We start from the raw sequence: 25,918 nt of genomic DNA on the forward strand, positions 1-25,918 counted from the left end.
CAGAGGAAAGGAGCTGCAGAACTAAAAGACTGATCTCCCACAAATACAACACAAACATTACATGGCATGTGTATTAGTGCCATTAACTATGGATGGGAAACTTCTGTGATGCAACAAGACTTCAATTACTGTGTAGGGTATCAGGGATGTTCCAATGAAATTGATTGTTGAGAGATTCAGGACAGACAAAAGGAAATGCTTTTTCATAGGCAGTTAACCTATGGAAATCCCTCCCACAAGGAGTAGGGATGCCCACTAATCTGGATGGCTTTGAAGAGGATTAGGCAAATTCCTGGGCAACAAAGCTATAAGATCCAGAAATTGCTGATCGCCAAAGAATTGATGCTTTTGAATTATGGTGCTGGAGGAGACTCTTGAGAGTCCCATGGACTGCAAGAAGATCCAACCTCTCCATTCTGAAGGAAATCAGCCCTGAGTGCTCACTGGAAGGACAGATCCTGAAGCTGAGGCTCCAATACTTTGGCCACCTCATGAGAAGAGAAGACTCCCTGGAAAAGACCCTGATGCTGGGAAAGATTGAGGGCACAAGGAGAAGGGGACGACAGAGGATGAGATGGTTGGACAGTGTTCTCGAAGCTACCAGCATGAGTTTGACTAAACTGTGGGAGGCAGTGGAAGACAGGAGTGCCTGGTGTGCTCTGGTCCATGGGGTCACGAAGAGTCGGACACGACTAAACAACTAAACAACAACATCAGGTTATCAGACCGTTACAAAATGAATGAAAGTAACACAAAGCAACATCGACAGAGGTTTAGCTCAGGCCCAAATAAAGTACAATGTAAAATGAGCGTTAAAATGCCAAATTTCCCCCAGCAGATCACAGCATGCCCTTTTGGCGAGGAAAGATTTGACTAGTAGTAGACACAATGACAAGATTACCTCCACTTCAAGAGCCAGAGTGATTCTGTTACCCTACAAAGGGGGTCTGGAAATGACACCGGTCCTCTTTAGCCAAATAAAGACAGCAGTGTCATGGAAAGAGTTCAGATTTATTGCAGACTACAGTAAGAATAAATGATCCAGAGGAATTCTCCAAATTCTGGACCCAGGATACAAAATTCAAGGCACTTTTATAACATTCTCTTTACATGATTAGTCCATGAGCGATCCCTTTCAGCAATATGATTGGATAACAGACCCCTAAAACTAATTTCATTGGTCAGAACAGCTTGCTCCTAATTACTATGGCAATAGGTATCTTTAATCATCTTAGAGTTGGAAAAGACCCAAGGGGCATCTAGTCCAACCCCGTGCAATGCAGGAATCTCAGCTAAAGCATCCACAACAGATGGCCATCTGCTTAAAAACCTCCACAGAAGGAGAGTCCACAACCTCCCGAAGGAGACTGTTCCTCTGTCTAACAGCTCTTACTGTCAAAGTTTTACTAATCAAAGCTTATAAATTCACTATTCTTCTGTCCCATACAAAATGTTGCTTTTCTGCTATCTCTTACATGAAGACTTGTCTGGATCAGGAAAATTTATTGTTGTCCTGGCTTTGAAGTTGAAGGCTGGTTTCATTCTGCTATGCAGAGCTGATAAGAAAGGCCCTGTTTGTTAGCAAAAACACAAAAATGCATCTTCTATTCGCAGCTGGGGGGGGGGGGCCAAGAAAATGCTTAAACTTCCAACTCTGTGATTCTGACTCAGTGTGAAAACAAAAAGGGATCTCAATCCTTAATTGACTCTATTGACAGAGATGCTCCGATACTGGAGATCTCTGGCTTTGGGATTTAACGAACGTTACATCAAGTGTGTAAAACAAATGCATTAAAAATTTCTGTTTAGCTAGGTATCTGCTTTTTGTTAAAACTAAGTAGCAAGCTGTCAGAGCTTCAAGGCCAAGGCAGCACTGAATTCCTTGCAAAATAAGCAGGCAGGAGAGAGATGGCTTTCTTTCCAACACATTTCCAGTACAGGGCAGTGGCAAAGATATGTTTTGGTTGTGACGGTGAGAATGTGTTCATGCACGTAGCAGGCCGTGGTCAGTTGTGTATCAGAAACATGTTCTGTGACAGAGGGTGTAATCGCATAGGGGTTTGTGCACTATGGATTCTGACATGCCCGTATTTTTCACTCCATAAGATGCACCTGACCATAAGACGCACCTAGTTTTTAGAGGAGGAAAACAAGGGGGGGAAATATTCTGAACGAAACAGTGGATGTATGATTTTTGTGGTTCATGCTGTGGCCACAGACATGTGATCTGACAGTGAGTGGGGTAGCCCAATGCAAAAACCCTGAGAATCCATGTGGATCCATGCTTTGTAACCACGTTTTTGCGCCATTGCAGCCCCACCCAACAGTGGGTGCGTGATTTTTTTGGTGCAGGCTGTAGCCATGGACATGCTATGTGATCTGATGGTGAAGTTGGCGTGCCCAATGCAAAAATCCTGAGGATCCATGGGCTTTTACCTCCCCCCTCCCAGGCAGCCTCCTTTATCTATAGCATCCCTTATCTCCCTCCCAATCGCTTACCGATCAGCTGCTTCCTTTCAACACTCGGTTCCCTCTTGTTTGCCTTAGTGTCTTTTCCTTAGCTGGAGCAGTTTTTTTGCTCCTCCTTTTCTTCTAATTTCTTTCCTCATTGCTTTAGTCTTCCTGTCTCCTCTCCTTGCAAGTTCGCTGTCTTTACCTCACCCCTCCCTGACAGCCTCCTTTATTGCTAGCATCCCTTATCTCCCTCCCTGATCGCTTGCTGATTAGCGGCTTTGTTTCAACACCCACTTCCCTCTTTAAAAAAAAAAAAGCATGATCTGCTTTTCGCCCCAGGGCAATTCGGCTCTAGGGACCACACATTCGCTCCATAAGGCGCACAGACATTTCCCCTTACTTTTTAGGAAGAAAAAAGTGTGTCTTATGGAGTGAAAAATACGGTACTTCCTGGCCACAACACCCACCTGGGTCCCAGGTGAGGACACCCAGGCATCAACTCTCTATTCCAGTTCTCGGGCTGATGAGCAGGAGAGAGCTATGAGCTCATGTCCTGCTTTGAAGCTTCCCATAGGCATCTGGTTGGCCACTGTGAGAGCCAAATGCTGGACTCGGATGCAGAAGAGTTCTATTAACCACAGAGCCCCTCCTCTCCTTTCTCTTTAAACTGACCTTGGGAGCAGACAGCCATTAAAATAAAAGACCCCTTCCAACCAAGCCCCTCTAAATTTTGCTGGCCTCTAGCTCCTATTAGCCCAGCCAGCATGACCAATGGTCACAGCATCCTCTGCAACAGCGGGGGAGAAGGCTGAGCTAGCATAGAAAGTTATGGCTCATTACAGCCATCTGAATGCAGAAATAAATAACTTTCCTGTATTTATTCCTCAAGACACTGTATTATGTAACTGTCCCATCCGAAACCAGCATGGGACAGTCACTTTCATTAGACTTTTGATAAATGGCTAGAAGGTTTTAATCTGTTCATCTTAACATGCCGATCAGTTGCAAATCCCCAAAACATTTATTTTCATCATAATTACCAGGAGACCTCCATTAATCATCCTCTAGCCTGCCACAGCCATCAGCCGCCTTGAAATAATACCCAGCAGCCTCCTTGGCACGTTAATTATTTCATCTAATGTCTTCTATGGTATTCGATGGAGAAGAGAACTTAAACAGAAGACTTTTGATCCTTGCCTGTTAGGCTTTTATGTAACCACATTTGGGGATGGGGATATTCAAGAATCATGGATCTTAGGGCAATTTGTGCGTGGAGTCCCAACCAGGGCAGCCCAATCTATTTTGCCCAATCTATTTTGCTACTTAGGGCAAATGGCAACATGCAGAAGCTGGCATGAATAGCAGTTGGCTCCCACTTTGACACAGAGTCAGTGTGATGTAGCATTTAGAACAGAGTTGCCCAAATTAGGGTCTCCAGTTGTTTTTGGACTACAACTCCCATCATTCCTAGTTAGCAGGACCAGCAGTCAGGGATGATGGAAACTGTAGTCCAAAAACAGCTGGAGACCCATGTTTGGGAAATCCTCAGGTGCTCCCATAATGGCTAAAGTGACGAGCCAAGTTCACAATCAGACTTTGGTGAAGGCGGAAAAGGGGTTGTACTTATGGCTGGAAGACATGAACATCAAGGCGTTTCCATCGATGGCAACATAATGCGAGAAAAAGCTCTTGACCTGTACGCACTGTTCAAACCTCTTACCGAAGAGGGGAGGCCTTGTGACAAGAAGGAGTTCAAAGCCAGCCAACAGCTTCAACCTGAAAAACAGGCATAGCCCTGGCGAGGCTGCGCCCACCGATAAACAATCGGCGAAACCCTACTCCAAACAGTTAAAGAAACTGATAGAAGAAAAGGGATATCTCCCCGAACAAGTTTTCAACACTGGCGAGATGGGGCTCTTCTGGAAGAAAATGCCCAGCCTCACGTACATTTCGAAAGCAGAAAGACACAGCCCAAGACCGTGTGATGCTGTTGTTTTGTTGCAACGCGGCTGGGCATTTAATAAAGCCTGGCTTGCTCTGTAGATCTGCAAATCCTCATGCCCTAAAAGGCAAAGACAAACACCTCGTTCTGGTAATGGAGAAAAAAGGCTTGGGTGATGGCAGTAGTATTCCTGGATTGGTTTCACCGATGCTTCATTCCAGAGGTCGAGCAGTACCTCAAAGAGAAAGGAATTGATTTTAAGGTGTTGCTGATTGTCGACGATGCTCCCGGCCACCCCGAGGGAGTCTGGTTTGCTCATAGCGACGTGGAAGTTGTCTTTCTGCCCCATAGCGCCACCTCTGTCATCCAGCCTCTCCACCAAGGCGTAGTTCGCTGCTTCAAGGCCAAGTACACGAGTCTTATGTTCTCGCGGGTCTGCAACGCTATGGATGCTGATCCCAGTCTCAACGCGGCTGAGCGTTGGAAATCTTTCAACATCGCCGACTGCATAAAGGAATGCGGCTGTAAGTATAGTGTGTTGAACCTATGGTCAGAGAGACCCAGGTTCAGATCACCCACTCAGCCATGAGACTCACTGGGTGGCCTTGGGCCAGTCACTAATCTCTCAACCTAACCTACTTCACAGGGTCGTTGTGAGGATAACACCAGGGGGAGAACCACGTATGCTGCTCTGAGAGCCCTGCAGGTAGGGTTGGATCAAAATATGATAATAATAATAGTTCCTAAGCATATAATTCAGTGGGGTAAAGTGGTGCCTAGACAGCATCTTAAAAAGTAGAGACCTCACCTTGCCAACAAAGGTCTGTATAGTAAAAGCTATGGTTTTCCCAGTAGTGATGTATGGAAGTGAGAGCTGGACCATCAAGAAGGCTGATCGCCAAAGAATTGATGCTTTTGAATTATGGTGCTGGAGGAGACTCTTGAGAGTCCCATGGACTGCAAGAAGATCAAACCTATCCATTCTTAAGCCCCGAGTGCTCACTGGAAGGACAGATCATGAAGCTGAGGCTCCAATACTTTGGCCACCTCATGAGAAGAGAAGACTCCCTGGGAAAGACCCTGATGTTGGGAAAGATGGAGGGCACAAGGAGAAGGGGACGACAGAGGATGAGATGGTTGAACAGTGTTCTCGAAGCTACCAGCATGAGTTTGACCAAACTGCGGGAGGCAGTGGAAGACAGAAGTGCCTGGCATGCTCTGGTCCATGGGGTCATGAAGAGTCGGACACGACTAAACGACTAAACAACAACAACAAAGTGGTGCATCATTAGAAAACAACATGGATGGGAAACTTTTTCAGCCTGAGGGCCACATTCCCTCATTCCGGGGGCCACATACTTGTGGTGGCCATGGGAAAAATCAGTTTAGTCAGACATGCACTTTCTAACCTCTATCCAGGCAAGCAAGAGGTTTTATCACCATTGGAGGACACATACCAGCCTAGCGAAATCGCTAGATCAGGGCACGTAGCCAAGCCAGTGAAGGGCGTGGCCTCTGGGGCGTGGTCTGGGCAGAGTCTTAAGGGCCTGATAGAGAGAGGGCTGCATTCAGACCCTCGGCCTGAGGTTCCCTGCCCCATCCCATGATGAAAGCTTATCTTGCTGCACCCTGAGCTCCTTGAGGAATAAATAAACTAATGATAATAATAAACTAATAATAGCAGCTGCTGCTGCTGCTTTGGGGGTCTCCACTGCAGAGGGGAAGCAGTTTCTAAGCAGTGGAGGCTGACCTATTCAGGCAAATTTTGCATGGCCCCATCAATCTCAGACTGCCTCCGGCCAACCCCCACATGCCATTCTTCTTACTGACTTCTTGCTTGTTATTGCCTCTGCCTCCACCCACTGCTGGTCTCCTGCCTTACCAGTCTCGCTGGGCAGCAGCTACCACTAATGATAAGTAAAGAAAGGAAGGAATGGCGTACCCCTCACTACACACAGCAGATGTGAGCATCGAGGGCACCACTCCAAGCCAAGGCTGGACTTTGTCCCACCCCTGCTGCACAGATTGTATGACATTCGGGCCAGGCAATTCAGGCTACAGCTGCGAGCAAGCTTTCACTTTTGCCTAAAAACAACAACCCAGGCACGGGACACAGAAAAGGATCTGCAGAGGGGAACCAGGGACACAGCAGTCATAGCGAGAGGCTCAGTCAAGATATCCACCCACTCCCCAACTCCTGAGGACTGGTGAGTACTAAAAAGGCTTAAATATTTTAGAGGAGGAGTTGGGGCACTCTGTTTTTGCCTGCCCTGTGAACAAATGTCCGTATCCAACTCTAGTCCTACTCAGCGTAGAAATTAATGGACATGATCAGTGCTTCTTCTTTTGAAGAAAAGGTGCTGGCATTCACCATGACGTTGTGATGTAAGTCACACACTTTAAACATTTGGTGGGAGGGAAAGTTGCCAGTACTGTGTACCCAGAAAAAAAGCACTGGAACTTAGGGACGTTGATTCTAATGGGTTTACTCTGAGTAGAACTTTGCTAGATACAAGCCAAAGTTTTGTGTGTGTGTGCCTGACAACTAGCCCTCACTCTCAAATTACAAAAAAATAAAAATAAAAATGCAGACAGCTGTGAGCACTGTGCAATATGCTATTTTGGGGGTTTGGTCAGTGCCCATCGGTGCTTCCGTTATAGGGAAAGGGTCACAGTACAGGGGTAGGTAGGGAGCTTGCAGAAAGTCCGTAGATGACCCCTGGAAATGGAGGGAATGGGGAGAGTCCTTCCCCACCCCATTCTAGATAACAAATTTTTGATCCTCCAGAGATTCATAATTCTAATGAACATACTTTTCTTTGTTGGAAGAAAAAATATGCATTTTCCCCCACTGTTACATAAGAAGGTCAAAGAGTAAGCTACATGAATAAGCCTCTTCCAGGAAAATCAGTGACTCACAGACAATAACACATTTTACATTCAAAATGTGTGTGTGTGTCCCCCTCCACCGCATAGAAAACACACAATACAATATTCACCTCCTTTATCTTTGTTTATTTTTTGTAAGAAAGGCATGTATGACTAGTCTCCAGGGAGAGGGAAGAAATTCAGTTCTGTTCAAATTCTAACGTGAACCTACCACTTTCCAAAGCAATATGCAAACCAAAACACAATTATCCTTTAAAATTCGCACTTCGTGTTGTTCGATGCTGTTTTCCGAGCCAACCAATGTGCATAGAAATGAATATATTCATGAAAACAATGTATTAAAATGCATTATATCAGTGGAAATTACTTGCATTTTTTTTTACTTCAGGAAAAACTGCATTCAGAACTCTGTATATTAGGGGGGAAATGTTCTGAAATGCTAATGGGCATCCATGGAGACTTAAAATAATAATAATCACAAACCTAGAAATATGGAGAACTGGAATAAAGGGAAACAGAAAAAAACAAAAACAGAATCGACAAGTTCACTTGCTGCCCCAAAGTCCCATTTCCAAAACTTCAAACAGAATTCTTCTGTATATACAGAAGAATACATATACAGAATACATACACAGAAGAATACATATACATATACAGAATTCTTCTGTATATGTTTTAGCAAAACATATACCTACAAAATCGTTCTGCACTAATAATGGATGCTCATTATTTGCATTGATTTTTCAGTTTGCTAAAAAGTTAATAAGTGACTACAACTATTGCTAGATCAAAGCCAAAATCAACCTTGGCATATTTCTATGCCAATGGACTAAACTGAAAAGTCAACAGCAGGAACACACCATGAGCTGGTATACATAATGCAGTGAGAAAATAAGGGCACGGCGCCTTGACTTGCTTTCACAGCATCTAGATTCTCTTATAATATGCTTCTTCTTTGCTTGAAGCAGATCATTGGCTGCAGTTTCTATATTACTTAGGAATGGGGGAGATTTAGAAGTCCTAAATTTGGCTTGGTGAGTGGACTAGTTGGCCTTTAGATACCCCAGCTCAACGAGCCCATGGAAAGGGTGGAATAAATAAGAGATGGGGAGACCTTTTCACCTCAAAGGAAGCATTCCTTTCTGGACAACATAGGAAGTAATTTCCGTTGATTCAATTGGACTTATTTTGCTTCTGAGCAGACATTATAAGGATTGCACGGTTAGTTTAAGATGCCATGAGGCAAATACGTTGATTTCTGTTTCGCTCATTTTCTCATTTTTCCATTCTTAAGTTTGCTTCACATTTCCACATCAGTGTGTGTGTGATATTCATGAAAATTCACCAGCATTTAGTGCTAATTTCTCCTTACACACAATTTTGCCTAATATCTACATTTTTGTAGAGTGACTTCCCCTAATATCACACATTTTTGCATGTTGTTAGCATGAATGTAAGTATCTTCAGGTACACTTTACGCTAATATATGCTTTTGTATATATAGGTTGCCTGACGAAATGCGCCACAAAATTCAGAGAAGTGCAAATTTCGCAGGATGGCTGTGTTTCGGTTTTTGTACTACTCCCCCCCCCCAAAAAGTACAAATTAGGCAGATTCATCTTTAAATGAGAGCTGAATAAAATTTACCCTACATCCCCAGCACTGTTAGACATTCGGGTTTAAAGTGCCCATTTTGTGAAGATTAGCTCATCAGCCAGTGTGGCCTAGTGGTTAGACTGAGGTTCAAACGCCTGATCATCCATGAAACTCACTGAATGACCTTGGGCCAGTCACAGTCTCTCAACCTAACCTACCTCACAGGGTTGTTGTGAGGCCAAAATGGAGAGGAACAGAACCATGTATGGCACCTTGAGCTCCTTGGAGGAAAGAAATGTAGTGATAGATAGATAGATAGATAGATAGATAGATAGATAGATAGAAAGAAATATCTCTTTTGGAAGAAGAAGTACTTACAGAACTCCACCAGCAGGTACTGTGTTCCATTCAGAGCCCTGTCAAAGTTGCTCTTTTTCAGGACCAGAACATTGTCCTCCTCCTTGATTTGGGACAATTTGGCTTTCTTTAGTTTCTTCTCCGACGGGCCAATGCCACCTTCTGCGGTAGAAAGAGGAAGGCACGTTAAACCAGTCAGGACAAGCAGCCACAGAGCTCTCATTCTGGCCTTCCAGGACGTTGCAGACACCACGGAAGAGGAGAAAGGGGACCTAGCCTGGGTCTGCTCTGGTTAAAAATGTCCATGGCCTTATCAGCAGGCCACGTGGCTTAATTCCCACACAATTAGAGATAGGGGACAGGGCTCGCTGCAAAAAGAATAGAGTCTGCTCCTTCTTTGAAGTGTTAAAGCTGCTAACACTTTAGGAACCTAGGGTCAGGGGCGGAGGAAGGGGGTGCGGTGGGGGTGGTACGCCCCTGGTGTCACCACTGAAGGGGGTGACAAAATGCTGGGTGGCACTCACCATGGGGCTTGCAGCACACCCAAGCCACACATCTTTCCTGGGAGTGACACGGCGGCTTGGGTGCCAGGCAGACTCTTCGCTGCCCCAAATGGTCCACCAGCTGCCCCCCCAGCTGTCAGGTAGAGTGGGAGGAGGCAGGCAGACTCCTCAGGGGTCCCGCGGAGCATCCTGCCCCGGCTTGCCCTGCCCCACAGGCTGCTGGCCCTGCCCCTGGGCACAGAGCATGCGCAGCACCCCAGGCGCCTGATCGGCTTGCTCCGCCGCTGCCTGGGATGCTCCCCTTATACCAAGTCATAGCACTGGTCCATCTTATTTATTAGCTCAACGAGTTAAAAGTCTGCTTCAGTAGCATCAAACCAACCATGTGGTGCACAGGGTGAAAGAAAAATAAAGCGCAGAAACACTCTAAGAACAATAGATCAATCCGACAAACTCTAAAACAACAAAACCACCCGAAACAGGTTTAAGCATTTTGTCAAACTGAAAACTGATCTTCCATAAATGGCTGCCACACATGATTACAGAAATCGGTGTGCTCACAGGTAAAAATGAAATCCTGGGTCCTAGATGACATATTTTGCCTGTTTTTGACAAAGGATCTTCTTCGTTTACCTTCTGGTAGCTGTTCAGTTAGTGTCCACTTGAGGCTAGAGAGATACTTCATGCTATGCCCTAGGCAGTGCTTTTTTTCCTTAAAAAATTGTTTAGGGGTGCTCTCATTTTGACTCAAGAAAACCACCATTTTATAGTTCAAATCGGGAAAAGTAAATGGACAAAAGTACAAAGGTTCACAAAATGCTTAGGAGTATGCGTACCCCTGCGTCCCCCCAGGAAAAAAAGCACTGGCCCTAGGTAACTGGTTCAAGGAAGTTATGTTCATTGCTGTGTCAAAGAAATTGACACATGATGGTGATCATTCTGATTTCACCTCTATTCAGGGGTTATTTATTAAATATAGGACACCACAAATTTCATTGCAGTCATACCTCATGTTACGTCCGCTTCATGTTACGTTCTTTCAGGTTACGTCCCATGGCGACCCAGAAGTACCGGAAAGGGTTACTTCCTGGTTTCGCCACTCGAACATGCGCAGAAGCGCAAAATGACGTCACGCACATGTGCAGAAGCTGCGAATCGCTGCTGTGGGTTGCACTCTTTTCATGTTGTGAACGGGCCTCCAGAAAGGATCCCGTTTGCAACCAGAGGTACCACTGTACAATAGTTATCATAGTTAACATAGGAAACTTCCTCATACTGAGTCTATGAGGCTTGTTGAGAGACCTTGAGCTCCTTGGAGGAAAGAGGAAATAGAAATGGAATAAATAAGACAGGTAGCAGTTTTCCAGGGTTTCAGGCAGGGGACATTCCCAGCCCTACCTGGGCTTTGAAGTTGTCACCTGACACAATAATGACATCAGATGATTTACAGGTGGGTGGTCCCATCCATTTGTCAAAAATGGTTTGTGACCCAGTTCTTGATCCACTCTGCAAGCTGGAAAACATTCCCTACCTAAAGTGCCGTTTTTGTGCTCTCAATGACAAGCAGTCTTTGAAAATGACCCACAATGCACCTTTCCCCCCTGTTATCATTAAGCACAGAGAATACTTAATATAATGAGCCTGTGTGCAGCGGCTTCAGGGAAAGATAGGTTCATGTACAAACAGCCTTGCAGAACAAAAACCGGGAGCTTAATGAGAACGGCAATAGCCCACTGCCAAAAAAGGGGGGGAATGAAATGAGCTGGATTGACAAGCCCTGCCCCCAATTCTATTTAAAAAGATTGTTATAGGCCTAGAAGAAGCTTATGCAAAAACAAAAAACAACAACAACCTTGTACCCATCACAAGTGAGCATATTCCTTTAGTATTTCTTTATTGGATTCATGTCCAACATTTGTCTCTAATAATAATAATAATAATAATAATAATAATAATAATAATAATAATAATAATTTATTTGTATCCTGCCCATCTGGCTGGATTTCCCTAGCCACTCTGGGCGGCTTCCAACAAAGATTAAAAATACATTAAAATGTCACACATTAAAAACTTCCCTGAACAGGGCTGCCTTCAGATGTCTTCTAAATGTCTGGTAGTTGTTTATCTCTTTGACATCTGATGGGAGGGCATTCCACAGGGCAGGCGCCACTACCAAGAAGGCCCTCTGCCTGGTTCCCTGTAGCTTTGCTTCTCGCAATGAGGGAACCGCCAGAAGGCCCTCGGCGCTGGACCTCAGCGTCCGGGCAGAACGATGGGGGTGGAGACGCTCCTTCAGGTATACTGGGCCGAGGCCATTTAGGGCTTTAAAGGTCAACACCAACACTTTGAATTGTGCTCGGAAACATACTGGGAGCCAACGTAGGTCTTTCAAGACCGGTGTTATGTCTCCAAGGAACTTAAGGTAGCATACACGACTTCCCCCCTTCTCATTTAATCCCACAACAACCCTGTGAGGTAGGCTACGCCGAGAGGCAGTGAGTGACCCAAAGTCACCCAGTGAATTTCATGGCCAAGTGGGGATTTGAACCCTGGTCTCCCTGGGTAGTGGGCGCCACTACCGAGAAGGCCCTCTGCCTGGTTCCCTGTAACTTGACCTCTCGCAGTGAGGGAACCGCCAGAAGGCCCTCGGAGCTGGACCTCAGTGTGTGGGCTGAACGATCGGGTGGTAATGTTCCTTCAGGTATACTGGGCCAAGGCTGTTTAGGACTTTAAAGGTCAGCACCAACACTTTGAATTGTGTTTGGAAATGTATTAGGAGGCAATGTAGGTCGTTCAAGACTGGTGTTATGTGGTCTCGGTGGCCACTCCCAGTCACCAATCTAGCTGTCGCATTCTGGATTAGTTGCAGTATCCAGGTCACCTTCAAAGGTAGCCCCACATGCTCTCACCCAAGTTGCTCACAACCTCCCTGATCTCCTGGATTCAAGATCTTTACCTCAAACAAGATCAAACAAGCAAAACTGGAGAAGCCAACATCAAACATCCCCCCTGTATGCTTTCGAGTAATTCTGTGGAATCAGTCAACCTCTAGTGTGTAGTCAGAATTATTCTGCAAGTCAGTCTATTGGCACATCTAACACAATACTGACTTGGTATAACGTATTTTGCAATGTTCCTAATGTATCAGATGTTTCTGTTAACTGCAAAAGTTTTTTTCCAGAAAAACATTTCTGCTTTTACAACACGTCATTGCAGAAAAATCCAACTAAGTTGATGTTCTCAAGCTGCCTTTTGCTCTGGTGCCATGAAGACCTTGTTTAAATGCTTCTGGAATCTGCGGCCACCTCACACATTGCTCCATCAAGTCAAAAGACACCTTGCCTCTCCAATCACCTCACACTACGAAGCTATAAACCGGTGTGAACAGGAAGTGCCCAAGTACTTCAATTTTGCTAGTGATGTTCTGGACAGGTGGACCCAAGTGGAAAAGGTATGAATTTGTCTGCTTTAGGAAGACATTGGTGGCTGGCAGGAAAACAGGATATTGATGGTACTATAGGTATGCTTTTATGATCTCCTTGGAGTACAGGGGACCTGTGGCTTTGTTCAGTTACGTGTTCCCCAAACTAAGGGACTGAAGGAAGTCTTGGATTTGGTCACACAGGTTATCTAACTCTAGTCATTGGTAGGATTCTGAGCCATGATTTCTGTAAGCTCCCTTTATTTGCCTTGAGTTACCTTGGCTGACTATGGATCTAATTCAGCTGTAGACAGAAATCGATGAATCAACCAGTTTCGACATCTCTGACTTCCTTATTTTTCCAATTTTAAATCTCCACATTCTTGCAACAATTTGTTTTAATCCTCACGAAAATTCATCAGCATTTGCCTGTGAATTTCTCCTAGCAGTGTTTCTTGTGGGGTTTTTTTTTAACTAAGCTGCATATTGGAAAGCTCTTTTACCTAATGTAATGCACATTGATATGTCATATTCATGAACAAATGCATTTTTTTGTGCATAATTTCCCTTAATATATCTGTTTTTGTATTTACCGTTTGGTTGGAGAACTGCATCTCAAACTTCGGAGAGATGCAAATTTCAAAGGATAACCATGTTTCAGTTCACATTTTGGTTCAAAAAGTCCAAATTAGGTATTTTCTCATTATAATGCAAACAGAAGTGAATTTCCTCTCCCATTCATTGTGGCAGACCACATGCTTTGCACACCTGAGATCCCAGGTTGGGAATGACCTCTGACCTGGGAAGGATCGCTGTCTGAAACCCAGGAGAACTGTTGCCATTCATTGCAGAGATTTGTTTCCTATTATATTGAATATGCAGCCCCCTGTAATTTATAACTTCCCCCTCGACGTCAGGAATAGTTTTAGCAACTCCTTGTAGCAACTGCACCGACAAAAGGAAAGCTGAAGGCCGGTAAATGGGGGTGAACAAAGACAGGAACCTTTCCTCTCTTGTTGCAAATGCCGTCACTGGCAAGACCAGGCATAGGCAAACTCTGGCCCTCCAGATGTTTGGGACTACAATTCCCATCACCCCTGACCACTGGTCCTGTTAGCTAGGGATGATGGGAGTTGTAGTCCCAAACATCTGGAGGGCCGAAGTTTGCCTATGCCTGGGCAAGACGTTATCTTTTCCTCTTAACCAGAAGAAACAGAGACAGAAGCAGAAACTCTAGGCAGTTCAGCAACTAACTGGAGAGTATCCCATCCAGCAATAAAATCAAAAAGATACAAAAAAAAAAAGAACACCAAGCGAAGGGCGACTCCCAACACACATGCAGGCTCACCGCAGCCAAAACAGATGATAAGATTTAAAAAGTTATTGATAAAAAACAACAACGGGACACGGGTGGCGCTGTGGGTTAAACCACTGAGCCTAGGGCTTGCCGATCAGAAGGTTGGCAGTTCAAATCCCCGCGACGGGGTGAGCTCCCGTTGCTCGGTCCCTGCTCCTGCCAACCTAGCAGTTCAAAAGCACGTCAAAGTGCAAGTAGATAAATAGGTACCGCTCCGGCGGGAAGGTAAACGGTGTTTCCATTCGCTGCTCTGGTTCAGTGGAAGCAGCTTAGTCATGCTGGCCACATGACCCGGAAGCTGTATGCCGGCTCCCTCGGCCAGTAAAGCGAGATGAGCACCGCAACCCCAGAGTCGGTCACGACTGGACCTAATGGTCAGGGGTCCCTTTACCTTTACCTAAAAAACAACAACATGCAGTTGCTTACAGTAATACAACCAAATAAAAGAAACGGTTTTAGAACAATTAGGACTTCAAAAGGTATTTAAAACGATAAAAACTTGAGCAAACTGCAGAGCTAAAAACAAATGGTGCTCACCCGGAAGTGCCCCCTTGGGGATGAGCCACACCAATTCGTTGTAGACAATACCAAGCTAGATGGGCCTTTGAGTTGACTCAGTGTAAGACAGCTCCCTGTGTTCCTATGATGACTGCTTCCAAGGCAAGTCTATTCCTAGGGTACTACTGCCCGCTCTTTCTTTCCCTTACCTTTCCTTGTTGGTCATAAGGCCACTTCCGCCTAAGGAGGAGGTGGGGTTGTGGGCTTCACGGCCCCTCCATGTGTGCGGCGGGCGGAGGCCAGCCCCACGCAATTGGGGGGATTCCCGGCCGTGTCATCCCCTGGCCGGCCAATCAGCTGGCTCAGGGGGCGGGGTGGCCTGCCCTATTTAAGGCAGAATGCGGCCGGGGATCTCCCTCTTCGCCGCCCACCAGCTGTTCCTTCCTGGACTTCAAGCAGACAGGCTGGAGTCGGATATAGTTGGTTAGGACCAATGCCTAAGCCAATACCACTCTTCACCTGTAACCAATAAAGTTGTGGCCTTTTTTAGCCCATTAACCTTAATAATTGTGTCATGTATCATTATTTCCACCTGGAGGGGTTGGGAACTCGACACGCAAAATCCTATCTGATTCACACATGTGCTTGGCCCTGTGGATCATGCACCATTTTTAGTTGTCTTTCATCTTATTATAGCTTTTTGGGTTATCTGTTAGGAGGGAAAGAGACCTTCGAATCCAGCCTTCTGGTGGGTGAATGACAAGGAGGGAGAGGTGAAGTGGAGCTTTGAGGAACTGGGAGTCTTATCCCAGAAAGCTGCCAACATGCTCCTTGGTCCATGCGGCTTGCAAAGAGGTGACCGGATCATGACAGTTCTACCCCGGATTCCAGAATGGTGGCTACTAAGTGTGGCTTGTATGCGGACAGGTTAGTCAATATTATGGGCAAGAAAATAGTCATTAGTGTTGGGTGGATTTGGAGGGCAGGATAGGATATTATTTCATTATTTATCGTTCCTCTTACTTGTGTGAGTCCAATGTTTAGCTAGCAGAGCTTAAAATTTAGCATCCCTTTGCAGCATCAAACGTAGAAACTTCTGGGACAAAGGTTGCTTAACCTTATTTGTAATTATCCAGGATGCTTTAGCAGACTAGATCTTCCCATTTTATCCCTTTCATTTGGTTTAAATGTAACGTAATATAAGAATAAAATTACTGTTCACTTACATAAAGCTTCAGACTTGATTCAGCAGTAAGCAGCAGTGAAAAACAAACAAGGCAGAGTATACAGTGGTACCTCGGGTTAAGTACTTAATTCGTTTTGGAGGTTCGTTCTGGAGGTCTGTTCTTAACCTGAAACTGTTCTTAACCTGAAGCACCACTTTAGCTAATGGGGCCTCCAGCTGCTGCCGTGCCGCCGGAGCACGATTTCTGTTCTCATCCTGAAGCAAAGTTCTTAACCTGAAGCACTATTTCTGGGTTAGCGGAGTCTGTAAGCTGAAGCGTATGTAACCTGAGGTACCACTGTACTTCTAGATTACAAAATACAAGGTTGAAATAAAAAATGGAGTCTAGTAGCATCCTTTCTCCGTTGGCTACATGGCGAAGAAAGAAAACTGAGCTCTGAGCAGGAAGGAATAATAATAATAATAATTTATTATTTCTTCCCCAGCCACTCTGGGCGGCTTCCAACAGAAGGTTAAAAACACATTTAAGGAAGTAGTAACGATTATTTTCCTAAGTTTACTTTTCCTGCCAGGGCAAGCAAAGGATGTGACCTCACAGAGCCCCATCTCTAGGAATTTACAGGAGAAACTCCATGTGTCTTAACCCTTTGCTTATCTAGCAACATATGAAATTTTATTTCGGGTGTAAGACCTGAGCACAAGAGCACTCTCCCCTCCCCTACGGTTTCCAGCAACTGGTATTCAGAAGAATTCCTGTCTCCGACTGTGGAGGCAGAGCAGAACCAGTTCTAGATAAACCTTTTAGAAGAAGGCTTGGAAGGCTTTAAAAGGGACTTAGTCAAACACATGGAGGATAAGGGTATCAATGGTTATTAGTCCTGGTGGTTTTGTGCTACCTTCAGGTATCAGAGGCAGTATGCCTTTGAATAACAGTGGCTTGGGATCATGAGTGGAAGAGAATTATTACACTATTTTTATGGGTGTGCTGGGCCCGGGGATAACCCGAGTAACACAGTCCAGGTCCGGTCCCGAATCCAAGGGTTCCGCGAGGAGTCAGTCCGACAGGGCCAAGGCAGGACATGAGGCAGGAAACCAGGCAAGGTCAGGCACAGGATCACAGGCAGGTTCTGGCAAACAGCAACATTGCTCCTGCAACCCGGGGCGGGGTCCGACAGCCTTTTATCTCTGTCGGAGTAACGGCCAGTCCTGATCCCCCAGTGACTCACCTCCCTGTCTTGCCCGAAGGCAAGCACTCCTCCTGCGAGTACTCAGGTCTCTCCTTCTCTCAGACCTCAGTCTCTGCAGCTCGGGAAATGTCGGTGGGTTACTAGACCCAGGGGCCGCCTCAGCCTCTCCTGACCCAATTGGTAATAGAGCAGCTGCACGTGATTGCACAGCAGAGGGCAACAAGGTAATCCCCGCATCTGGAGCCAGGGCAGGCTCAGGCCCCTGACTCGGCCCAGCTGGTGCTTGTTGCAGGGGAACTTGCGCAGACTGGGGCTCTTCAGAATCAGGCCCCAGACTAGGTTCAGATGCCTCCTGAGGCAAAGGATCTGGTGTGGATTGAGACTCCTCTGGCTCCGAGTCCGAGCCCGAGTCCCAGGCCATCACAATGGGCATCCTAGAGACATCTGGTCAGCCACTGTGAAAACAGTATGCTGATCTAGATGGACCTTTGTTCTGACCCAGTAGAGCTCTTCTTTATGTTCTTATGCTACTAATTCATTTATCTGAGGTTCGGCACACCTGCTTTAACCACCACATTATCTTCAAATAAGGCACCACTGTGTGTGCAGCTTCTCCAAGCATGAAGACTTTCTGGGTTCTCTGCTCACTTCATTGCCTGCTTCCTTTCTAGGCATTGTTTTCATCCCAGGGACACCCCAGTTAACAGCCAAAGACATCTTCTACAGACTCCAGGCTTCCAAAGCCAAATGCATCGTGGTCAGCGACGCCTTGGCCCCTGCGGTGGACTCAGTCCTGTCCGAATGCAAATTTCTGAAAACCAAGCTTCTTGTGTCCGACAGCAGCAGAGATGGCTGGATGAACTTCAAGGATCTCTTCCAGTAAGTACTGCAATGGACAAAGCATGAAACGAGAGCAACCAGTTGCTATGCTCATTCTGCTAAGAAGTTCCAGGTGTACAACACTTACTCATTTATAGCTTCCTTTGGAAGGATATCACTGAGGACTCACTGATGTTTTGTAACATTAGTATTTATTTACCAGCTGGGCATAGTTGGAAGCATAGATAGAACCAAGGGTGGATAACTATCTTCACGTGCAGGGGTCACGTGTTAAGGGGGCTGGAGCTGAAGTGTAAAAGTGGGGGTAGCCAATTTTATTTCTTTTTTTTAAAAAAAGAACTCATGGGGGGGTCGGGAAGATCTCAAAAATCTTTTGACACCACAGAAGGAATCTTCAGGAATGGTCAGTTAAAACATTTTTTAAAGATTTTTTTTATGGACAAATTTGGAAGAGCTTGAGAGGCACAGAAATGCTTTTGGCATCACAGTGGGATACCTACGAGAGCACACAATAAAAATATATAATCCATTTAAAATTTATATAAATGGACAAATTTGGGCGGTCTTTGGAGCATGCCCAGAAAACTTCTTGGTGGCCGAGAAATTTGGATGCTGTACAGCAATCCATTGGAATTTTGCCAAGCTGGTGTAGTTTGGGAAGCTTGCTGGGGGTTCCATTCATGAAATGCATGTTTCACATTGACCCCGTACGATGTCACTGTTTTTAAGAGCAGCACCTGCCAACCATGACTGTGTTAAGACAACAAGCGACGAGCCCATGATCATCTACTTTACAAGTGGGAGCACAGGGTCTCCCAAAATGGTGGAACATTCCCACTGCAGTTACGGGATTGGATTTACAGCAAGCGGAAGGTAACACCCGTTGACTTCTTTCAAACTCTTGCGGTGGCAAAACAGTGCAACGCCATTTTGGATTAGGGTGCAAAGGGCCCTGACAGGATTGGGAAGCTTCAGGTTAAGAGGAAGACAAGTGGATCAGAAGAATGGGAAGCTCAGGCTGGGGCACAGGTGCTGGGTTCTGTCCAGCTTTTGGGGGGCAGCAGAAGTATAACATCACATGGCAGGAGGAGACCTGATGGGGACTGTCACATCCATGGGAAGGCCTGATGGGGCCCAACGCGGCTCAGGCTAGGCCTGACAGGCCATGGAATATTGACGGGGCCCACCCCCCTGGTTGAAAATGGGGTGTGTGACTTGGCGCCCCCCAGCTCCCCCCTAGATGGCACCCTTGGGCCAGGTAAAGCAGCATTGCCCATTACTAAGGTTGTAAGAAGGCAACGATTTCTGTTCTGGACTGTATTCATCACTGTCAGCACTGTTTCTCTTGCACTGCAGTTTGGTTTCCCTCCAATACTATGTTATTTGTCTCACTGTCTGCTACTTAATGTAAGTTATGTAACTTACATAATGTATGTAACTTTGGCATAGCTTGCAAGGTGGGGGAGAACAGAGCAGGAGGCTCAACCAATGGTGCAATTAGAGAGTTTTAGACTTGACTTAGATTCTGATGTGTTCCCTGTAGCCCCTAGGGTCTTCTATTCTGCTAAATGGGGCCCTAGACTTCCTCCCCAAAGTCTTACCTGTCAGCAGGGACAAAGCATTGCTGGAGGTGAGGAGTTTTCTCTCTCTGATCCACTCCACTGCCCATATGGACTTTGCACTTCTCCACCAGCTCTCCCCGTACCCTCTAAATCAGATGTGCAACATCTCTGCCGAGACATCCTGTAAACTGCTTCCCAGGATCCTATCAACAGCCAATACAAATGTGTTCTTTCTCACTGAACAGGCACTGGATGAATCTGAGTCCTTCAGATATATTCTGGAATACATCTGACACAGGATGGGTGAAGTCAGCTTGGAGCAGCGTGTTTGCTCCTTGGATCAATGGGTCGTGTGTCTTTGTACATCACCTGTTGAAATTCGAGCCCACCGTCATAATAAATGTAAGAATAAAGGTCTGTGGAGTGTAGGTGGGTTCGGGCATGACCAAAGACTGAGATTCAGCTCAAAAAGGATTTATTGCAACATCAGGAACAAGAAGAACAAGAATGACAAACAGGAACACTTGGCCTAGTATATATACCTTAAGCCGGCCCAGGCAAAACACACCCACCACCTGTGATAGGCTGCCTTAATGCTGCAATTAGCGAATCACAACACTGGCCCTATCTCAGCAGCGATTGGCAGCCTGCCACCTATTAAGAATGTCTTTGGAGGGTTTTAGAATCCTCTCTGTCTTTTGTTATGCAGATGAAGCTCCTGAGCTCCAGGAGGCTTGAAGGCCTAGGCCTGCATTGCATTCATGCAGCCTGGCTTCAGTCTACAATGCCTGCATACATAACATCCTGCATGCAGGTCATAGGTTCACTTTTAAGGAAAGGGTTCAGTTGTAAGGGATGAGCATTTCATGCAAAAAGATTCAGATTCAAGCGTTGGTAAATATGGAAAAGACTTCAGGTCTGAGGATCTCAAGAGCCTCTGCCAGGCTATGTAGGGTCTGTGGACCAGAAATGAGGAACCTCAAGGTCTGGACCCAAATAAAGCCCTCTATGCTTCTAAAGAAGGCCTACCGGACTCCCCCTAGGTCACACCCCTTTCTAAGCCACAACCCTCACTGGTCTGGCTTTGCAGCCTCCTTGACCACTTTTGCCCAGCTAGAATGTGTCCTTCAACTCTGATAATGCCTGTTGATTCCCTGGGCGGAAGATAGAGAGGGATATGTGAGTGTGTAGAATCTAGAGCTGTGCACTGGGTCCCAAACTGGATCTTTCTGATTCTGGTAGACCTCTTTCAGCTGGATCAGGTTGAGGCAGCATGGGATCACCCCAGATCAGCTCAAGTCCACCCAGAGTGATCTGGGGCTGTCAAAAGAGAGGTCCACCTGGCAGAAGGGAGAAGCTAAGGAGATGGGCAATCCGTCTGTGTACATTGTTACACTGCATACCCATTTTTCTGATGTTTCTAAAGAGAGCTTCTTTTGAAAGTGCCTTCTGACGTCCCACCGAAAGCTACCCTCCTAACGTTGGATCTCACCCTATGCTCCAAAACCAGAATTTGAGGTTGCAATAATGGTTGTACTTCCATTGCCTCCATTCAGACTCTCAACCGATACCCAATCACGACTTTCTGCACAGCTCCTACTGCATACCGGATGTTGGTTCAGCACGATCTCACCAGGTACTTTCTAATGTGTAACTGGAAAGATGAACACAAGAGAAGTGTGATGAGAATTGGATGGGTGGCAAGAGGTTCTTGTCATTTGCTCCAGCTGCTCATCTTTACCACGGACGGCTGTAGTTCCTAGTAGATCACTGTCCTTGTTTTATGGAGGTGGGTTGTTAAAATTTTGCTAGCCCATGAGCATATTTTGGTTCCATGCTCTTGCAAGAGCCAAATGACTCGTGCGAGAGCACAGCACCACTGCTGAGCTCAGCAGCAGCTGTGCTGAAGGGAGTGGGCATTCTGGAATCTAATCAGAAGCCGGGATGGCTTCTGTAATTCCACGATGTCCCAGGAAAACACTTGAAGGGTATGCGTTTTTACCTTATTCACACTGTAGAATACCTGTGTGGGCAGGTAAGGAAAGATTGTAATTCATTTCTACCCTAGCGCATTATGGGAGAAAGAGACACTCTTGAGTCATTGCCCGTAGTTTGAGGCTTGGGGGTTCTTGGGAATGGAGCTTGGCTTGTACACCATGGCAAATGTTACGAAAACAGATGCTTAACCTAGTCTATCATTTGAATAATTGCATGACTAGAGAAATTGCATACTGTTCCCTGCATAATCCATTTGCTTAATCAAGTTAAGCATAATACCACTGCAAAGTGGTTTATGAAACACAGTCTAATCGAATTCAAGGGATTAGGTGAAAATACGAGCACAAATCCAGCTGGCTATAGCTGGTGCTTCTGTAGCAGGTGTGGGGAACCGGCAGCCCTCTAGATGTTTCGGGAACACAACTGGCATCAGCCCCAGTGTCCTGCTCTAGGTGAGTCCCAGGTTGCAGGAAACTTTCCAGATAACCAAGACTGTTGTGGGTATGGGCAGCAGAAACATCCAAGGGCAGCCCAAGGTCCAATTCCAGACAAGCAGTGGTTCCTAGAGGGGCTCAGGCAAGGGTCCATCTGAGCTCCAGTCTAGGGCAGCAGAGATTCAAACAAGAACTCAGACAAGAGGGAAGCCCAAGGTCCAGCTCACCAGCCGCTCAGATAAAGAACAGGTCAAAGGGTGGGTCAAAGTCCAGGTAAGAAAACAGCTAGCTGTAAAAACATTGGCAGGACTATTGTAATAACCTGCAGTTTTTAAAATATAGATATATGAAAATTGATGAATAAAAGAATGATTTGATATAATTTAGAATATGCAGGGAATGATGATAAAAAAAATTAATGAACCGCAGAAAGAGGAGGAAGTCGAGTTTTGAAATGTTTGATTTACTGTTAAACTACTATTGAAATGTATATAAATGAAAACCATAAATATATGAAGAAAACAGCTAGCTCTGTGTACAACACAACGTGGTGGTAGCAAGACATTGAGGCGTTAAGTCAGAGATGCCATAACCCCAGCCTGGGCCCTGCTGCAGCCTCTTCGAGATTCTGCAGAGAGACCTACTCAGGAGGAGGGTCCATGAATAAATAGCCCTTTACTCACGAGGAGTCTTCTGCAACTGAGGTCTTCGCAGGGGTTGTTCTTACTCTGCATCCCAGACTGAGCTCCCTTTCTGCAGGGAGGGGGCCCCGCCAGCCTCCCCCAAGGGAGGGTCCCAACTCTTCCGTGGATATTGTTCTGGGCTATTCCTGAGTTTCTGGGGCTCCGGATCCTCCTTGGTAGAGGAGTCATCTGGTGAGGGCATGGGACCCAGCAAGCAGAGCCGATGATCAGGGGTGATGGGAGTTGTAGCAACATCTGGCGGGCCAAAGCTCCCTCACCCCTGATCTATAGGATTGCTACTGATGGTTGCCATTTCTTCTCAAGCTGCAAATTCATGAGCCTGAAGCACTGTGTGACAGGAGGGGAACCACTCATCCCAGAAGTGATGGAGCGGTGGAAGGCTCATACAGGGCTGGATATCTATGAAGGCTATGGACAAACAGAAACAGTATGTCTGTCTTTGTTAGTGTATGGTGGTGGGTTTTTCGACAGCATTCCATTCTGTCCAATCTTCTGGGGGGTAAATTCTAGTGGTGGGCGTGGCTAGGGACAAAAGTGGGCGGAGCAAGGAATGTAAATCTTTCTTTCTTCCTGGGCACTAGTTTCTACATGCACCTCTCGATCCCCTTTGCTCCTAGACCAAACCTTGCTTGTCTTAGATTGGTATGCTGTCTTCTCATGCCACAGTGAAAACAATCTCCTCCCTCTCCAAAATCGCCCCAAATTTCATTTAGTTGTATTGTGCTCTCTCGCTCTCTCTTTCTTACAGGTAACAATATGTTCCAATATAAAGGGAATGAAAATCAAACCGGGCTCACTAGGAATGGCTTCTCCACCATATGATGTCCAGGTACAAACTTAAATTTACCAGAATGGTGTCCATCGAAAGGCTTGAAGATAACAGAGAATAAATATTCTTTATCCTTGTACTTTAATTCCCTATAATTATCTGTCACCAAGTAAATCCCCGTTATTATGAATTGCAGGGAAGTCCTGTGTATGCAAGTAATTTGCTCTTTTCTCAGCTGTGTCCCAGCTGAGCAGTCCATTTTCCTTGTTCCAAAGAATTGAATGGGAATCAATGAAAACTGATTAGCCCCCTCTTTCTTTATCTAAATATTCTCAAATGTTTTCCATTTCTCAGTAGAATATCATGTACTAGAACTCTGTGAAAACACACACTCACACTGCATGCATTATATATATACCATAGAACTTAATGGGGCCATTGATTACTAAGTCAATCCTCACTTGCATAGTTCAGTTCTCCATGTTCCTACTCTTTTCCATTTCTTGGAGTGTAACAGAACCCCGAGAACAAGCTTTATCTCTTTTTATTTATTCCATAGAACCTAATGGGTGCCACAGAGAATCAAGGATATGCATATAAATTTTAAATCAAGGCCTGTCAATTGAAATGATATGTGCATTTTGGGAAGCTTCCTTCTGTTGTTTGTTTGTTTGTTTGTTTGTTTGTTTGTTTGTTTCTATAGACTGTAGATGATGAAGGCAATGTTCAACCTCCAGGACAAGAAGGGTACATTGCGATCAGGATCAAACCCAAGCGACCATTTTGTCTTTTCTCAGGGTACTTAGTAAGTATTATCTGAGGTGACGAAGTGGGCAAACTAAGGAAGGAGAAGAAAATCAACACATAAGACTCTTGCTACACTTTCCTGTGTAACTTTTTAAGCCAGGGGGAGGCAAAGCTGTACCCTCCAGATATTGTAGGTCTTCGACACCCATCAGCCTCAGCCAGCCTGGCCAGATGTGAGCTATAACTCAGCAACATCTAAAAGGTATCAAGTTGCCTGCCCTGCTCTAATGAATGAGTTGTACTTCCCTGTTCTTGTGGGAGGAATGTATTTTGGGTTTTTATGTTCATTTTTGTGTAGTGTTTTCTAATAAATAATAATAACTCGATTTGGTGTTCCTCAACAGGTCTGGTGAAAATGTTCACCAACAGCTTCACTTGATCTGGGTTTGCATTTGTTACAGGGTTTAGTTGTGGGAAGGGATGGGGGAACGGATTTGATCCCATTGACATGTAAAGATGAATTTTCTTCATTTGCACTTCCCTAAACAATACCCAAACTGAAACACAGCCATCCTTTGGAATTTGCACTTTTCTGAATTTTGCAATGTCGTGGAATGTGTACCCCAAAAAAGGGCATATACCAGGGTAAACTGCATAAAACGCATACGTTGGTGGAAATAACTTATCTAGCTGTGTTATATTAGGGGAAATGGTTTTGCAGGACCTCAGTGCAACAGCCCTTTCCCCATTTGTGAATCCCAACAACTGGTATTCACAGTCATACCATCTCCGATGGTGGAGATGGAAAATAACCATCATGGCTAGAATCCATTCATAACTTCATCATCCATGAATTTGTCTAATCCTCTTTTCAAACCATCCACTCTCCCTTTGCATGGTGGTTTGGTTTAGGGTCTGGTGGAGAGTATGAGAAAATAGAGGCAACAGAGAGGCGGAGATAGGACAGACTCAGGATAGGACTCAGATAGGGCAGAGGAAGTGACAGCATCTGGTCCAAGGACCCTCCAAGATCTGGAGCTGACACTGTAGTCAACCCAAGAGCCAGTCGCCTTGCTATTTTATCTTGAGGCACCATTACCAAAAGGGACAGATCAGCAGTCATTGGTTGAAATGTTGTCTGGTTGTTGTTGCCAGGATAACCCTGAGAAAACAGCAGCTAGTGAACGTGGCGATTTCTATATCACTGGAGACAGAGCGATTAAAGATGAAGAAGGTTATTTCTTTTTTGTCGGAAGATCAGACGATTTGATTAATTCTGCTGGGTAGGTTTGGTTCAGTCGGCTTTTTCTTTTGCTCTGCGACAAAAGGCACGGGACTGACCTCCTTCTCTCTCTTAGGTACCGTATTGGCCCGTTTGAAGTGGAGAGTGCCTTGATAGAGCACCCAGCTGTGGTGGAATCGGCTGTGGTCAGCAGCCCAGATCCCGTGAGAGGAGAGGTAACAGAGATTCAGG

General features: G+C 45.5%; 2 protein-coding genes across 6 annotated transcripts in view; one reads left to right on the forward strand and one right to left on the reverse strand.

Annotated features, from left to right (window-relative positions):
• PDILT (protein disulfide isomerase like, testis expressed) overlaps positions 1-9,538 on the reverse strand; it is a 25,601-nt gene extending 16,063 nt beyond the window's left edge. The window contains exon 1 of the mRNA XM_083585257.1: positions 9,260-9,538. Coding sequence (XP_083441383.1) covers positions 9,260-9,461 — 202 coding nt within the window. The 5' untranslated portion in view covers positions 9,462-9,538. The remainder of the gene's footprint in view (positions 1-9,259) is intronic.
• Positions 6,121-25,918, forward strand: part of LOC310748920 (acyl-coenzyme A synthetase ACSM4, mitochondrial-like) — a 25,180-nt gene continuing 5,382 nt past the window's right edge. Inside the window, exons 1-12 of one of the 5 annotated variants that reach the window (XM_083585126.1) lie at positions 6,121-6,603; positions 12,923-13,192; positions 15,734-15,944; positions 18,062-18,269; positions 18,960-19,103; positions 20,038-20,194; positions 21,349-21,428; positions 23,232-23,355; positions 23,677-23,757; positions 24,401-24,502; positions 25,600-25,727; positions 25,803-25,902. In XM_083585126.1, coding sequence (XP_083441252.1) covers positions 13,007-13,192; positions 15,734-15,944; positions 18,062-18,269; positions 18,960-19,103; positions 20,038-20,194; positions 21,349-21,428; positions 23,232-23,355; positions 23,677-23,757; positions 24,401-24,502; positions 25,600-25,727; positions 25,803-25,902 — 1,521 coding nt within the window. In that variant the 5' untranslated portion in view covers positions 6,121-6,603; positions 12,923-13,006. Of the gene's footprint in view, positions 6,604-6,636; positions 6,782-10,746; positions 10,968-12,922; positions 13,193-15,733; positions 15,945-18,061; positions 18,270-18,959; positions 19,104-20,037; positions 20,195-21,348; positions 21,429-23,231; positions 23,356-23,676; positions 23,758-24,400; positions 24,503-25,599; positions 25,728-25,802; positions 25,903-25,918 lie in introns of those variants that run through there. The other 4 variants (XM_083585125.1, XM_083585129.1, XM_083585128.1 and 1 more) reach the window with 4 other exon arrangements.

The sequence above is a fragment of the Podarcis filfolensis genome, assembly GCF_964270895.1.
Source record: "Podarcis filfolensis genome assembly, chromosome: 14".
Taxonomy (NCBI): Eukaryota; Metazoa; Chordata; class Lepidosauria; order Squamata; family Lacertidae; genus Podarcis; species Podarcis filfolensis.